The sequence below is a fragment of the Salmo salar genome, chromosome 04, assembly GCF_965601325.2.
Source record: "Salmo salar chromosome 04, fSalSal1, whole genome shotgun sequence".
Taxonomy (NCBI): Eukaryota; Metazoa; Chordata; class Actinopteri; order Salmoniformes; family Salmonidae; genus Salmo; species Salmo salar.
Window position 1 is genome coordinate 79213161 of NC_138294.1, and position 17838 is coordinate 79230998.

General features: G+C 43.9%; 1 protein-coding gene across 12 annotated transcripts in view; it reads right to left on the reverse strand.

Moving 5' to 3' along the window:
* Window positions 1-12420, reverse strand: part of LOC106603814 (transcription factor 7-like 2) — a 96803-nt gene extending 84383 nt beyond the window's left edge. For 6 of the 12 annotated variants that reach the window (XM_014197973.3, XM_014197971.3, XM_082974742.1 and 3 more), the window contains exons 1-3: window positions 11985-12419; window positions 11781-11850; window positions 10875-10978 (exon numbers count right to left, since the gene is read on the reverse strand). In XM_014197973.3, the coding sequence (XP_014053448.1) occupies window positions 10875-10978; window positions 11781-11850; window positions 11985-12161 (351 nt within the window). In that variant the 5' untranslated portion in view covers window positions 12162-12419. Of the gene's footprint in view, window positions 1-10874; window positions 10979-11780; window positions 11851-11984 lie in introns of all 12 variants that reach the window. The other 6 variants (XM_014197972.3, XM_014197970.3, XM_014197974.3 and 3 more) reach the window with 3 other exon arrangements.
* Window positions 12421-17838: the final 5418 nt, after the last annotated feature.

Consider the following 17838-nt stretch of genomic DNA (forward strand, 5'->3'; position numbering starts at 1 on the left):
ACACATGGTACGACCTGTTGTAAGACAGAAGACACACATGGTACGACCTGTTGTAAGACAGAAGACACAGCAACAACAGGTTGTAAAGTTTCTTACAGAGCCAGATGAGAGAGAGCACATATTGCACAGACCAGTCAGTCATCCTGACAACAAACACTCAAACAGGCTTGTGAATGGTCACACCCCATCATCCAACACACTTCTATTTCAAAGTGGAAAAACCGATGACTGATTTCCTGGCCCAGATGCTATAGATGAGATGACATTACAATGGACGGGCTGAGAACAGCGGCTTAGTTCACAACGGACGCCTCCACTGTCCTGCTAGCTAGCGCCCAGGAAAACAATGGTAACCTGCCTGAACGTCACACCTCTAAGGGGTGATCTCCTCCACCCGTCTCTCCAGGGGCCAGCTTTCCAACATCACCCCTCCATCTCCCCCTGGCCCTCTTCCAGTGGTGGGTCACACTGCTGATTTCCCACCCCAACCTGACACATACCAAATGGCCAGGGAGTCAGACACAACAGGGTGAGAATGAGACATCTGTGGCCCAGGCAGGCCATTAAAGCTGCATCCACCAGCCCAGTGGCACAGGAGACTGTCACTCACTCTACCCAGGATACATTGACCCCAGCCTGGACACCCCAGCTCCAGAGAGCCCCATCCCAGACATACAATGCCTCCTCCCTACCTCCCCACCCACCCACCCATCTATCTATCTAGCTATCTATAGTCCCCTATAGAGCAGAGGCTCGGCCAACTCAAAGGTGCCTCTTTCCTCTTGCTTTTCCTGCACAACAATCACGCTTTTTCATAAACATCGTCCTAAAACATCAAAGCGATAGCACCCTCTGACAACAATAATCTAAAGTCACAGTTACATAACACGTTTTCTCTCCCCTTTCTAAACAACTAGTGGCTGTACATGTATATCCTGTAAAATACAATTCATCTGAGTAGGTGATGCTGATGAAGACAGCATGTGACGGCACTGTGAAATACAGTAACAAGAAATGAAACAAAACCTGCTTCCCATATGTCACATGGTCACCCTAGTCATTTCACTTCAATTAGGTAAACAGGAAACAGTATCAACATGTGTAAAACTACAGTGTCCTAGTAACACAGGTACCTCAGCCCCAGATTGGAATTTGGAGAACTCAATGTTTTGATAACTACACATCAAATGGGTAAAAAGCAGGTTACCTCGTGTTCCTGTACTTTGTTATGCTTTGGTAACCCCAAACAGGACTATATTTACACCTATTTGCATAGTGGAGACTTAGAAGGAAGGCGTTCTATTTAAACCCTGTGCTGTGCTGTGCATGCCTGAGTGATCAACATGTTCCTGAAGCTGAGCATCTGGGCTGGATGGGGGACCGCGCTGCTCTCCCACCTGCTTCATTCAGCCCGGCTGTGAAAACAACACCAACGGAGCAGCCGTTTGGTTTGCTTCCGTCAGCCAATGAGTCACCTGGGTGCACCCCCCCCATCTCCTTACCCCCCTGCCCACCTGTAAAGTCCATGCAGACAAACACAAACAGGGGCCCAGGAAGACACAAGCAGCGCTGAGCGGCTCCTGGTGGAAGATTTAGAAGACTGAACAGTGTTTATTACAGACGTGCTCTGCTCACTGCTGAGCCTCTCACCTCGGTGACTGGCACTCTTGTAAAAAAAAACGTTATAAAACCTGCCATTGAAAGTGAGATTTTGAGTCGATGACTATAAAAGAGAAACCTCAGGAGCAGACGCTGGAACATCCCCCATTCAGGAGAGCCCTTTAATGGACTCAGAAAACAAAGAGCGTGTCTTAAGTGGCGTGTGTGACAGGCAAAATATCAATCAGAAAAACACACACTTCCTCTACAACACCTGTCTTTTACTCTGCTTCTCCTTCTTCTTCACCCAGCAGAAAAGAAATAAGTGCATGAATAATTACAGCTATAAACACCTCGGGGGATTCAACAGGTTTTTGATATTTTCTAAATGTTTCCGCCTCTTAAAATAGTCTCCTACACATTTTCACTTGAGGCTTATTTACAGCCATCTACTTCAAAGCTCTGAGGATGAAGGCCCGTTATCATCGTTTCTATTCAAATCTGCAGCCTCTCTGTCATTTCCTGCTGTTCCTTTTTAAAGCGTTTGCTAACTTACCTGAGGCTCAGAGAGAAAGAGACAGTGTGGTCTCACCCTCTGCGTCCAAAATGGCACCCTATTCCCTATATAGGCTTGGTCAAAAGTAGTGCACTATATAGGGAAACGGTTGCCATTTGGGACACAGTCACACCTTCACTGTTAGCCTGCCCTGTCCCTGTACGGGACTGCATTGTATTGTCAACATCACCACACGGTGTGTAAGGGGATACTTAAGTTGGTCTCAAAGTCAAAGCTCAGTACATAATGTACGTACATTCTCTGACTGACACGGCTTTCTCCGAGTGTTCTGCTACAGTCAACACATCTATTAGGCTACTCCGCCACCACCAGCCATCAACCTTGATCATTTCCATCATCTCCTGCTTACATGTTAAATGACAACAAGGAGCAGTTTTGGAGCCGTCGCACGTTTCCAAGTTCACACACACAAGCGGGCGCAAAGCTGCTTTTCTTTAGCGTAGCATAATCCAGCACCACTGTTTCTTATTGTTGTCAGTCAGAGGCACAGAGCCCCAGCCCCTGGGCTTGTATGCAGGGTTTACAGGGTCCTAGCCAGGGACTAGGGCCTGGTTAAACAAGCCAGTGTCCCTGCTAGTATTTACCCAGGGACTAGGGCCTGGTTAAACAAGCCAGGGTTCCTGCTATTGTTTACCCAGGGACTAGGGCCTGGTTAAACAAGCCAGGGTTCCTGCTATTGTTTACCCAGGGACTAGGAGCCTAGTGTTTACCCAGGGACTAGGGGTTCTAGTGTTTACCCAGGGACTAGGAGCTCTAGTGTTTACCCAGGGACTAGGGGCTCTAGTGTTTACCCAGGGACTAGGGGCTCTAGTGTTTACCCAGGGACTAGGGGCTCTAGTGTTTACCCAGGGACTAGGGGCTCTAGTGTTTACCCAGGGACTAGGAGCTCTAGTGTTTACCCAGGGACTAGGGGCTCTAGTGTTTACCCAGGGACTAGGAGCTCTAGTGTTTACCCAGGGACTAGGGGCTCTAGTGTTTACCCAGGGACTAGGAGCTCTAGTGTTTACCCAGGGACTAGGGGCTCTAGTGTTTACCCAGGGACTAGGAGCTCTAGTGTTTACCCAGGGACTAGGAGCTCTAGTGTTTACCCAGGGACTAGGGGCTCTAGTGTTTACCCAGGGACTAGGGGCTCTAGTATTTACCCAGGGACTAGGAGCTGTAGTGTTTACCCAGGGACTAGGAGCTCTAGTGTTTACCCAGGGACTAGGGGCTCTAGTGTTTACCCAGGGACTAGGGGCTCTAGTGTTTACCCAGGGACTAGGGGCTCTAGTGTTTACCCAGGGACTAGGGGCTCTAGTGTTTACCCAGGGACTAGGGGCTCTAGTGTTTACCCAGGGACTAGGGGCTCTAGTGTTTACCCAGGGACTAGGAGCTCTAGTGTTTACCCAGGGACTAGGGGCTCTAGTGTTTACCCAGGGACTAGGGGCTCTAGTGTTTACCCAGGGACTAGGGGCTCTAGTGTTTACCCAGGGACTAGGAGCTCTAGTGTTTACCCAGGGACTAGGGGCTCTAGTGTTTACCCAGGGACTAGGAGCTCTAGTGTTTACCCAGGGACTAGGGGCTCTAGTGTTTACCCAGGGACTAGGAGCTCTAGTGTTTACCCAGGGACTAGGAGCTCTAGTGTTTACCCAGGGACTAGGGGCTCTAGTGTTTACCCAGGGACTAGGGGCTCTAGTATTTACCCAGGGACTAGGAGCTGTAGTGTTTACCCAGGGACTAGGAGCTCTAGTGTTTACCCAGGGACTAGGGGCTCTAGTGTTTACCCAGGGACTAGGGGCTCTAGTGTTTACCCAGGGACTAGGGGCTCTAGTGTTTACCCAGGGACTAGGGGCTCTAGTGTTTACCCAGGGACTAGGGGCTCTAGTGTTTACCCAGGGACTAGGGGCTCTAGTGTTTACCCAGGGACTAGGAGCTCTAGTGTTTACCCAGGGACTAGGGGCTCTAGTGTTTACCCAGGGACTAGGGGCTCTAGTGTTTACCCAGGGACTAGGAGCTCTAGTGTTTACCCAGGGACTAGGGGCTCTAGTGTTTAAACAGGGACTAGGGGCTCTAGTGTTTACCCAGGGACTAGGGGCTCTAGTGTTTACCCAGGGACTAGGGGCTCTAGTGTTTACCCAGGGACTAGGGGCTCTAGTGTTTACCCAGGGACTAGGGGCTGGATGAACAAGTAAGTGTCAAAAGCACGTCACAACGCCAGACATGGGTGTGTATTCTGGTGAGTTTGTGATCATGCGCTTTGCTTGTAATGAATCCGTTTATCTGGGGAAGGACTAACACTTAAGGCAAAGATAGCTCAGCACAGAAGCACTGCCGAGACACACACACAGAGAGAGGGAGAGAGAGCGAGAGGGAGAAAGAAAGAGAGGAAGAGAGAGGGCTGAACTGGTAAAGTAACATTTTGAAAGATTTTTTCCCTATTTTCTGCACGAGGATACTCAAAAAGTTCACTGACAGAATTTAAGAGGAGCACCGAAAAGCTCAGTTTACAGCATTAAGCCGCTCATGAAAACTTACGCCGATATATTTGAAACAAATAATTGGCCTTTTAAATGTGTTCACTGCTTAGCTCTATGCAAGTCCTCAAGTTTCAAAACAACAAAGAAACAATGTGAACACATCCGTGATGAACTGTTCTTTACATTCTAATTGAACAGGGTAAGTGGGATGTGATTTAAACCTGCCCCAGTCTGTCCGCTAGACAAGTTAACGCCTGTGATCCACAAAGTGAACCACATCTTCCACATCACAGGCCCTCTTGGCTCTGATGATTGTCCTGACTGTCTAGCTCTCCATGAGCACAGCCCACCGCAAAAAATCCTCCTGTGAGTCCTCACCCCCCTGGGACTTAAGGCCATCAGATAGCAGTGACACAGGACAGGTAGGGGTAGGTAGGGGTAGGTAGGGATGGGTAGGGATGGGTAGGGATAGGTAGGGATGGGTAGGGATGGGTAGGGATAGGTAGGGATGGGTAGGGATGGGTAGGGATAGGTAGGGGTAGGTAGGGATGGGTAGGGGTAGGTAGGGATGGGTAGAGATAGGTAGGGGTAGGTAGGGATGGGTAGGGGTAGGTAGGGATAGGTAGGGATGGGTAGGGTTAGGTAGGGATAGGTAGGGGTAGGTAGGGATGGGTAGGGATAGGTAGGGGTAGGTAGGGATGGGTAGGGATAGGTAAGGGTAGGTAGGGATGGGTAGGGGTAGGTAGGGATGGGTAGAGATGGGTAGGTAGGGATGGGTAGGGATAGGTAGGGGTGGGTAGGGGTGGGTAGGGGTAGGTAGGGATGGGTAGGGGTAGGTAGGGGTGGGTAGGGATGAGTAGGGATAGGTAGGGATGGGTAGGGATGGGTAGGGGTAGGTAGGGGTGGGTAGGGGTAGGTAGGGATGGGTAGGGATAGGTAGGGGTGGGTAGGGGTGGGTAGGGATGGGTAGGGATGGGTAGGGGTAGGTAGGGATGGGTAGGGATAGGTAGGGGTAGGTAGGGATGGGTAGGGATGGGTAGGGGTAGGTAGGGATGGGTAGGGATAGGTAGGGGTAGGTAGGGATGGGTAGGGATAGGTAGGGGTAGGGGTAGGTAGGGATGGGTAGGGATAGGTAGGGGTGGGTAGGGGTAGGTAGGGATAGGTAGGGATAGGTAGGGATGGGTAGGGGTGGGTAGGGGTAGGTAGGGATGGGTAGGGGTAGGTAGGGGTGGGTAGGGATGAGTAGGGATAGGTAGGGATGGGTAGGGATGGGTAGGGGTGGGTAGGGATGGGTAGGGGTAGGTAGGGATGGGTAGGGGTAGGTAGGGCTGGGTAGGGGTAGGTAGGGATGGTTAGGGGTAGGTAGGGGAGGGTAGGGATGGGTAGGGAGAGTAGGGATAGGTAGGGATGGGTAGGGATAGGTAGGGATAGGTAGGGGTAGGTAGGGATGGGTAGGGGTAGGTATGGATGGGTAGGGGTAGGTAGGGATAGGTAGGGGTAGGTAGGGGTAGGTAGGGACGGGTAGGGACAGGTAGGGACAGGTAGGGGTAGGTAGGGATGGGTAGGGTTAGGTAGGGACAGGTGGGACAGGTAGGGGGAGGTAGGATAGATAGGGACAGGTAGGGACAGGTAGGGACGGGTAGGGGTAGGTAGGGTTATGTAGGGACAGGTAACGATAGGTAGGGGTAGGTAGGATAGATAGGGACAGGTAGGGGAGGTAGGGACGGGTAGGGGTAGGTAGGGTTATGTAGGGACAGGTAGGGACAGGTAGGGGTAGGTAGGGGTAGGTAGGGGTAGGTAGGGATAGGTAGGGGTAGGTAGGGATAGGTAGGGGTAGGTAGGGATAGGTAGGGATAGGTAGGGGTAGGTAGGGATAGGTAGAATGGGTAGGGATAGTTAGAGACAGGTAGGGGTAGGTAGAGACATGTAGGGACAGGTTGGGATAGGTAGAGACATGTAGGGACAGGTAGGAATAGGTAGGGACAGGTAGGGATAGTTAGAGACAGGTAGGGGTAGGTAGGATGGGTAGGGACAGGTAGGGACAGGTAGGCAGGGGTAGAGATGGTAGGGGTAGGTAGGGATAGGTAGAGACAGGTAGGGACAGGTAGGGATAGGTAGGATGGGTAGAGACAGGTAGGGACAGGTAGGCAGGGGTAGAGATGGTAGGGGTAGGTAGGGATAGGTAGAGACAGGTAGGGACAGGTAGGGATAGGTAGGATGGGTAGGGACAGGTAGGGATAGTTAGAGACAGGTAGGGGTAGGTAGGATGGGTAGGGACAGGTAGGGACAGGTAGGCAGGGGTAGAGATGGTAGGGGTAGGTAGGGATAGGTAGAGACAGGTAGGGACAGGTAGGGATAGGTAGGATGGGTAGAGACAGGTAGGGACAGGTAGGCAGGGGTAGAGATGGTAGGGGTAGGTAGGGATAGGTAGAGACAGGTAGGGACAGGTAGGGATAGGTAGAGACAGGTAGGGACAGGTAGGCAGGGGTAGAGATGGTAGGGGTAGGTAGGGATAGGTAAGAGACAGGTAGGGACAGGTAGGGATAGGTAGGATGGGTAGAGACAGGTAGGCAGGGGTAGAGATGGTAGGGGTAGGTAGGGATAGGTAGAGACAGGTAGGGACAGGTAGGGATAGGTAGGATGGGTAGGGACAGGTAGGCAGGGGTAGAGATGGTAGGGGTAGGTAGGGATAGGTAGAGACAGGTAGAGACAGGTAGAGACAGGTAGGGACAGGTAGGGACGGGTAGGGCCAGGTAGGGATAGGTAGGATGGGTAGGGACAGGTAGGGATAGGTTAGGGTAGGTGGGGATAGGTAGGGGTGAGAAGGAGAGGGGAGATTAGAAGAGAAGACAGAATGAGAAGCGAAAGAGAGAAGAGAGTGATAGAGAGGAGGCAGAAAGGGGAGAGAGGTAGAGAGAGAGAGGTAGAGAGAAGGCAGAGAGAGGAGAGAGGTGGAGATGAGAGAGATGGAGATAGGTAGAGAGAGATGGAGAGGAGAGAGATGGAGAGAGGAGGCAGAGAGAGGAACGAGATGGATAGGGAGATGAGAATGAGTGTATTGTGGTGAGGATAGAGCTAGAGAGGAGGCAGAGAGAGGAGGCAGAGAGAGGAGGCAGAGAGAGGAGGCAGAGAGAGGAGCGAGATGGAGAGATCAGGAGGAGTGTATTGTGGTGAGGATAGAGCTAGAGAGGAGGCAGAGAGAGGAGGCAGAGAGAGGAGGCAGAGAGAGGAGTGAGATGGAGAGACCAGGAGGAGTGTATTCTGGTAGCTCTCCTCCATCACAGGGGTTTGACTCTTCCAGGCGAACCTCTTCTACTGATCCCCTCAAGTTAAACAATGTCTTCTGGTAATCCAGAGCATTACTAACCCTACTCCATTCACAGATACACACTCAGGAGGAAGCTTTGTTCAGAGGAAAGCTAAGGGAAATCTAGTACAGAATCTGGGATTGTCTCAAATCGCCTTCTTTAAACACTGTCTCTGGAAGGACAACTGATATCTACATTAATGTTAGATCCACAACATAATTCCCTGGCATGTCCCACGAAACAACGCTATAACAGGGATATTAGGATGCGCTCAGCTTAGGAGGAACACACTTTCCAGACCCATGCCTTTTGTTTTAAGACACTGTAAAATGATTTCTGTGAACAGAATAGATGTGAGATGTTTGTGAAATTCTTTTGAAGAGTTTAATAACATTCATCCTGAAATAATGATTGTTATTCAAATATCTGGGGGAAGAATGAGCTAATTAGACGATCTGTTTAGTGAGGCCTTTGAACTCATGAAGGAAATGTACATCTTTTCATAAAAAAATGGTTTTAGAATTCTCCTTTCAATAGTCTAATACTAGTCGTATGGATAGTATACAAAGTCTTGTTTTTGCCAGGACATTTGGCATGCCTAAACAACAGACAAAAAAATTATACACATAATCTGTCAATTAAAAAGAACAAAGATAAATGAAAGCAACAAATGAACCCCTGTAAAGATGAGAGACCACCTAAGCTGAGATAGAAGCCTGCGGGTGGGGGGAAGTGAATACAATGTAAACATTACAACTGGAGAACCAAACAGGAGGGGATCCACAGCCCGGTTTCCCCTCGCGCCCCACTGCCATGTCCCAAGCTATAATCACCATCTACACCATCCTCCCTTCCTTTCAAGTGGCAGGTCGATAGAGCTGCAGCTACAGTGCTGCTGCCGGGTAATTACAAGGGAAGCAACAAGTGAGCATTGTATGAAGCCGAGGAGACACACTCACACACAGAAGAAAGTGCTCTTTATTCCCAAAACAATATTTGAGAACCTCCGTGCTTTGCGCTGTGAGGCAATTAAGGATAAGACGATGGGGATGCATTCATGACAAGAAAGAGGTGGCAGCACATTCATTTCTGGACATATAAATGGAAATAGTTAAGAGGCGTTTTAACAGTGTGTGTTTTTACTACGTAATGATAACTGATGTCTATGTAATAACGTCTCAATAAAATGTGTTCCTTATTTTATAAATGATCTGATGCATTTGGAGACAAACGTAGCCATTACTTATAATACAAACGGAAGGCTGTTTTTGGTCTATATAAGATTTGTCTCACAAACGTGCATACACGCACACACACACACACACACACACACACACACACACACACACACACACACACACACACACACACACACACACACACACACACACACACACACACACACACACCACTTGACACTTGTAGGTAATTTGAGTGACAACATGGCTAGGACTCATGTCTGACCCCATTTGAAACAGAGCTTCTGATTGCGCTAGCGTTTCTTTCAGAACACACCAAAGAAAGACTGTTGGAGTAGAATGAACGATGACAGAAACGTATGCTTTTCAAAACACCATGCTTAATATGAGTGCTTACTGTTTTTACAGATTTAACATCGAAGAATGTGCTTCACCTGATGAAAGATGCATAGTTCCTTGTTGAAAGGGACCATCAGCAGTTGCTACATCCATTTTTGGACTTATAAATTAATGATATGTAACCACTGATTCTTGAAGAATATAACTTATAAATACCTCATGAGCTTAGTTCAACTGTCATACCACATCAGAACACAAAATGTAAGCTTGTTTTACTTCAATGTTTGTAAACAAAGTAAATGTAAACAAACACTGTATCGCCTAAAAACATGGTAAAAACTATCATTTTGAGATCATGGATGGTCTGTCCTTGCATCCATACCTCTGTCTTTGAATTTGAGAGTGGTTACTTTTCTCCAGTCCTATCCCCCTTGCTTTTTACCTAAACAGTTGTGGGGAGTACACTTTTATATTGTTTCAACTGCTGATTGCAGCTTTAAGTTATACGTTTTAAACTACCAACAGACAACAGTGTAAGCAAAATGAGGGAGTCAACACATTGAGCTTGTTTACATGCTCATTTATAACTAGATATTTAACTGATTATGGCAGTAGGCCGAATATGGCATTAGTCATGTAAACACATTACTCTGCGATCTTAATCAGCGTACGGTCATAATTTAATAAGCATACGCAGATTAAAACACCTTGTTTTCTGAGAAATCTGTCGTATTATTAGGACATGTAAACAGCTTAATCAGAGTTCCAGTGGTGTATTTGATTTGCGCATGTGATAGCACCAGCCGAGCGAGCCTCTCTCTTTAGCGCTAGTGAAGTGAGTTCTGAGTTCGGAACAACCGGAAGTGTGCATCTTAAAAGTCGTTTTCAAATACAAATATTATACACTTTATACCAACTCAGAATAACATGGTAACTGTGGTAGAAGGTTTATTTTGATTTGCAATTTTCTGCATTTATTAAAAATCCCATCAGGTAGCCTGATTTCAGATGTGTCCATGTAAACAGGATTATTAGGGAAATTGTTCTTGCAAAGCATGTAAATGTATTAATCGAGGTATTATAGTAATCTGACTATCTACAATAATCATATTACTGCGTGCATGTAACCGTTCTCAGTGTCAGTTAGTCACGCCTTAAAATGTGTTTTGTTTTTGATGTGCTACTGGTTCTGACCATATTCAGGGTTGTATGAGGGTGCGGATGGAATTCACATCAGTGATACATACAACTTTAGATGGTCTTTTCTTAGACTTTCTAATTCCCTTCGTTTGTTGTCCTTGCATACTTCTGGTATAATAGACAAATAGTTTCATTGGGAGACTTGGAATAATGATCCATAATGATTCAACAGAATGAAGAACTGATGTGGACTTACAGATGGTGACACTGATCCGTTGGGGATGTATGGGTCAGGCAGCATGAGAAACGGGTACCCTGGATACGCTGTTTTATACATTCCTCCATCTTGATGTTTGGACACTGTGGAGAAAGACAAAGATGTGAGATGAGATGTTTTCTGATATTACTTTAACTTCAAAGAAACACTTTTTGGTTAACTATTGTAGTGAAAACGGTTATAATAAGCAGTTTTTTACTATTGGAAAAAGTATTTGACAAATAATGATAGAGCTCTTAAGACAGATTTTATGTTACAGACTTGTTTTACTACTGTAACATATTTGTGAGACAAAGTGACAGCCGTAATCTTGCATCACAAAAACACAGCCAAACCCCAATCCTTTGTTGTTTGTCACCCAATAGAATGGCTAGCCACTGATCTCTCCAGTCTAGAGTGTTGATGGTAACTTAAAATGTGCAATGCATCTTTACAGGCTGTCCAAACAGCGGGTCATTGATCCACATGGCTTGTTTTCAACCTTTCAGCTGAATGCATAAGTGGACAACGTTTTGTGAGTTACTTGACATATGCAAACATTGTTAATGAACTAGAGAGCATTTCTAACTTTAAATAACTTGTAGCTGCCCTGAGGTTCAGCACAGCAAGCATACATTTGTGTCTTTGGCCGATTTTGCCCCATTGGGACAATATATAAACCTAATGTTAAGTTAAAGCATGCTTTAATTTAGATTTTCTTTAGGACTTTCAGACTGAAGCTACTTGAAACCTTATTACCATGTTATAACCTATGTAGCCCAGGGAAAGCAACACCTTCCTTTTACAGTCAGTCTATGATGCAACAGCACAGTATTGTCAGAAATCACAGACAACTTGTTTTACTGAGGTACAGTTAGTCTAATTCAGCTACTGTCTAGTTCTTACCGCTGTCGAGGTGCTCCCGGTGTTTCTCTTGATAACCTCTATGTTCGTTTTGCTGACCTCGTCTGACCGCCTGAGTGTCCAAAGCAACATTAAACATAGATTAGTAACCTGAGAATGACTTTGAACAAGAGCGAAAAGTTTCATCCCAAGACCCCTTTCAACCTCACAAGCAGCGCATAACATAAGACTCTGTAGTCTACCTACCGTTGCGTTCGAACTTGTCTCCGATTCATTAACCAGAGACGACTTGAGGTCAGCTAAGTCCCTTTCTGTGAAAGCGTTTTCTTGAATTTTCTCATCTTGTTCGCCTTCATCCTTGAAGGATATCATTTCATCGTTTGCTCCTTGATCATCTCCTCCGCCACTACTGAGCTGAGGCATGTTGCTTTGAAAATTACCCTAATCAGCCGAGTGCTCCTTTGAAAAAATCAAGGAAACTTCCTATTAACCTAAACCTCCCTAAATTGTTGCGCTCAGATACGGCCAAAGTATAAAACAAAACAAAAGTTGCTCTGCTGTGGAGCGGCCCTGCAAGTTGAAAGTAATGTTGCTCCGCAGCAACAAATAGCGCATTTGAGCTCGAAACAAGGCGAGGACTCCCAACATCAAAGATCTCCGACCAGTGATTGACAGATTGGATGACTTGTTGGGGGTTGTTTCAGCAGAGGGTTCCGCTCTTAAAGAGACATCACCTCAGAGCCTGTTGGCCATATTCATCTTTTAACGCTTCATCATGGATAAAGTTGCTTGTTTTTAGCAAACACTGAACCGAAGTCCTGGATAAAAGACACGTGAGCAAACGGTCTTTCAGATTCTTCTGCATTGATAGATATTTCCCACAATGCAATCTAGTTATGTAACATTGTTATAACATTGTTAAAACATTGTTATACATTTGAGTGGTGCAGTGGTCTAAGGCCTCTCAGTGCTTGAGGCGTCACTACAGACACCCTGGTTCGATTCCAGGCTGAATCACAACTGGCCGTGATTGGGAGTCCCATAGGGCGGCGCACAATTGGCCCAGCGTCGTCCGGGTTTGGACGGTGTAGGCCGTCATTGTAAATAATAATTTGTTCTTAACTGACTTGCCTAGTTAAATAAAGGTAAAAAAATATATATATATACATTGTTGAACACAAACACACACACTTCTACCAGACTCTTATTATGATTGCTAAATACTGCACAATTTAAACACTTGCCCTCCAATTCCCCCTTCCACAAAACAGGTGTAAATATTGTACTATAAATTGTGCCTTTCTGTGTTGTACTTATGCTATTTTCTTTATGTTCGTATTCTTAAATTTGATTCTTTCTTATTGTTGTTGCATTGTTGAGAAGGAACCTGCAAGTCAGCATTTCATTGGATGCGCATGTTGTGTATACCATACATAGGATTTATAAAGAGAGAGAGATCAGGGATGCTGAGAGTAAAACATAGCTCCTTCATATACACTACATATTTAGAAACAAAACCATAAAACCATGTTTGCCCAAAATTTGTGAAGTTGTAGAAATATTGATGTGAGATTTGTATTGACATAGTGAGAACATCAGAGACATGTAGGGCATCCCCTGTAAACCATCAGAGACATGTAGGACATCCCCTGTTAACCATCAGAGACATTTAGGACATCCCCTGTAAACCATCAGAAAATGAGTCAAGCTCATCAATAAAAGAGGCATGAAATGTTGCAGCTAGTCTCTAGAGCACATGGATTCAGTTGTAATCTCAAAAAACAGCAATTTGCTGGAATTAAACTATGTGATCGATGCAAAACAAATTTGGAGGGGAAAATAGAATGTAGTTCAAAGATGAATACTTGGTGTCTGGGTGCCTTGTCAAACAAATAGCGGAGGCCGGGGTTGGCTGTCACTTTTTACCCATGTGTATTTCTCAGCACCAGTACATCTTACAAGACTCTTGTCAACATTAATAGAAACACCAAGCTATTGGGTTGAAATAGGAACCCTTTTTTATCATCATATCTTATTCCGACATTGAGTTATAAGCCATCAAACACTGTCAACTTGTGACAACCAGCCCCATCACAGGGTTGGTTGTCACACAGTAAGGGGTTGGTTGTCACAATGTTTGCTAGTAGCTTATTCCTTTTGTAACAGGAAATGAAGCAATTTAGCAAACATTCTTAGAAATAGCCTTTCTTAGATCGAACTATACTCCTAACAAAATTCTGCATTTTATGCCTTGAGAACAACTTATGATATTTTCAGTAAATATGTGTGTGTATGTGTGTGTTTGTGTACATGTGTGGGTGTGTGACAGAAAAGAATTGTGTGAGATGCAAGACGTTTCACAGACACGTATTTAGAATACCTGCATTCTAAATTCTACAGCTCTATATATTGTTTATACATAGGCCATGGCATCTACATTATATTCCGATGTCCTGGCGACGTCTTTCCAATGTGCAAAATGTCACCACACTACATACTCCCAACACATTTTGATATGTTAGCCAAAGGTGTTTACTGGGAAGAGAGGTCTCTATAGCAACAGCAGAAAAGAGCTTGGTATTTATTGTATACTGGCAGTGGCAATGTCCCTGAACAATATGGTTATAATGGAGTTGATAGTGACAACTAACCCCACATTCCATGTGACAACCATCCCAACCACCCCCCAAAGATGCTAGTTACCACATGGCTTGACCAAGCAACTTAGAAATAGGTTTGGAATGTAGCTCTCCCTTTCCTCTTTTCAACAACATTTTTCATGTATACTGCCATAATTCAAATGTTCATAAAGAAAGTACCAAGACATCTTATTTTTACTTTCACCTATGAAAAACACATAAATCCCCTCACCTCAATGTAATGGTGGAGTGATAAGCCGAAATCTAGTTTCTCTTGAGCAGTGGTGTAAAGTACTTAAGTAAAAATATTTTAAAGTACTACATAAGTCGTTTTTTTGGGATATCTGTACTTTACTTTTTATATTTTGGACTACTTTTACTTCACTACATTCCTAAAGAAAATAATGTACTTTTTACTCTATACATTTTCCCTGACACCGAAAAGTACATTTTGAATGCTTAGCAGGACCGGAAAATGGTCCAATTCACGCACTTATCAAGAGAACATCCCTGATCATCCCTACTGCCTCTGATCTGGAGGACTCACTAAACACACAGGCTTCATTTGTAAATTATGTCTGCGTGTTGTAGTGTGCCCTTGACTATCCGTAAATTAAAAAAACAATACAATTGTGCTGTCCGATTTCCTTATTATAAGCAATTTGAAATTATTTATACTTTTACTTTTGATACTTAAGTATATTTTTGCAATTCAATTTACTTTTGATATTTAAGTCTATTTAAAACCAAATATTTTTAGACTTTTACTAAAGTAGTATTTTACTGGGTGACTTTCACTTTTACTTGAGTAATTTTCTATTAAGGTATCTTTACTTTTACTCAAGTATGACAATTGGGTTCTTTTTACACCATTGCTCTTGAGTGACAAATCAGATCCAGCCTTAACTGTGCGATGTAGTAAGGAGTTGTAGTTGTAGTTTCCAACAATTTTCTACATAGTTTAGCGCATAAAACTTTGTAATTAACTACAATGACCATAATCCATTGCGCAGCTAGTTGTGGTCTTTGTTTCTTTTATGCTAACTACAGATGAGTTTCAAGTTTTAAAGTCATATGCACAAGTACAGTGAATTGCCTTTCTTGTAAACTCAAAACCCAACAATGCAATAATAAAAAACAATGTAACACTAGAAAAAACACACAAGAATAGGAAATATGAGACACAATAAAGTAAGTAAGTAAGTAAGTAAGTAAGCATACTATATACAGGAAATATTTAAGGGGTAAGGGGACTAGGCAACAGGATATAAGATAAACAGAGTAGCAGCTTGTATGTGAATGGGTGTGCGGGTGCTTAGAGTCAGTATAACTGTATGTGCAAATTATGTGTGAGTGAGCAAATTATGGACTGAGAGGCAGAAGAATGCGTGATTGTGGAAAAAGAGAGCAGCTGTTGCTTCGCGTGGTATCTCTACCTGAAAATACATGATCTAAGTGATTGATAGTTGGTATTCAGCAGTCATAAAATTAAGCCTCATTTACTTTGAAGATCTACAAAATAGTAATTTTGTAAAACAGCATATGCAGCAGCTATATAGAGAGGAGATTATGAATTGGAATTAAATAATAAAGTCATCAAATAAAACAAATGTAATATACACAACAACTGAAATATTTTGGTAAAGTAATGTGAATAAATGATGCTATATAAGAGATAAGCAGTAATGGGCAGTCACTACCATCATGGGACTTTTACTCATTGTTTTATTCTGTGTTACAGCATTTAACCCAAATAATCCAAACCGAAATCAAAAACCGTGATTATTTTTTTATAATTGAATCGAAATCGAACCAACCTCTAAAAGCACTAATCGCTCAGCACTACCTCCATGTTTTGTCATGCTGACATGAATTGAACAGGTGGATGAGTTCTTTCAAAGAATTCACACATTTTAATCTTACAATTATTACACAGCATCCTGTAGATTGCGAGTAATAAGCACTATGACAACCAACCCGTGAGACAACCAAAACAGGTCTCCCCTGACTGTTTTTTATTTTTTCACTTCATGCATTTTTTATGCTGATACAGTAGCATGGTCTTCTGAGTTTTAATTGAGAAATATTTATACGCTCCCATGCTGTGACTTAATATTTGACTTAATCTGTTGCCTTGAAAGAAAATGATGAACCACAGCTGGGAAATAGAATTAAATACAAACAGAAAATGTACCTAGTATTTGCATAAAGCTGCATATTTATACAATATTGGCCATGCATATTAATAAAAAGATTAAAATGAGCAGTTTAATGTATGCAAATCTAAATTATAAATGAGTTGTTTAAACTCCTTGTTTATTCGAATTGATTAAATATAGACAGCTGTTTTTCGTAGAACCAGTTTCTCTATGTGGCTTACTTCACAAGTTCTCGCATCTTTGGCACTTTTGTGTGTCTCTCTTTCTGTGCTTACATTGGTTTCACATATCCTTGAGGTGGTGTCTGTGCTTGTTCCTTCGTTGGACTTGACTGTGTGTGAGTTTTGGATTTGATTAATTTGATCGATCTTTGTTGGACTCAAATCCTTCTTATCAGTCTGTGCGTTTGCATGACTCACTCACACACCAGCCTCTGTATCCTCCTCTCTTATCTCCTCTATGGTAATTGCAGCCATGACGTCAGTAAATTATACTCTCTGCTCTCTCTGCCTTAGGGGCAGGAAACACCAAAAAAGGAAAGAAAAAAACACTGCCTGCCAACAGTAGCACTTCATGTCGAGAGAAAAATATACCATTGGTAATATTGCTTCAGGCAGCAGTTTACGGTAACCCAATGCAAATATTAATGGCACATAAGTAGTTACTATAATGTCAACGGGTTGAACTCAGATCAAGTTTGTAAGACAGACCTGTGTCTGGGGGTGATGTTGTACACATGATGTGGAATCCTGCAACATTTCTCGAGTTCCACAGAAGTTAAACCTGTTTGCTATACATGTTGGTGCATTGGCGTCTCAGATATGCATTTTCCTTCTCAGATATCACTAAGCCTGAACAATTGGAATCATTTCAAGTTAGAACTTTGGTTTTTCCGTTTCTTAATCATTTGCAAGGGAAACCACTCTCTTTTGTACAGATTACAGCACAAAGGATAAATTGCAGTTCCTATAAAACAAATTATATACTCTGCTTTCTAAATAAACTTCAGGCACATTAAAGCAGCAAAGTAATTAAATCATATCCTTTCATTGAGGCTACGCCACATCGAAGGGAACAGCTCTTAACTGGAACCACTTGTGTGCGTTTTATTGGTAGTTTCTCTCCAACCAAAAACATGTTCTCTCAAGCAGCATCCAATGTGCAATACTGAACCTTAGCAAATCTTTTCGACAGCCTAATTTTATATATATTTTTTTCCCCATGAAGGATTCCATCATTCAACAAATATGAAGAGCCCTTGAATGTGAATCCCTGTAAATGAGAGTAATTAATCAGATGTAT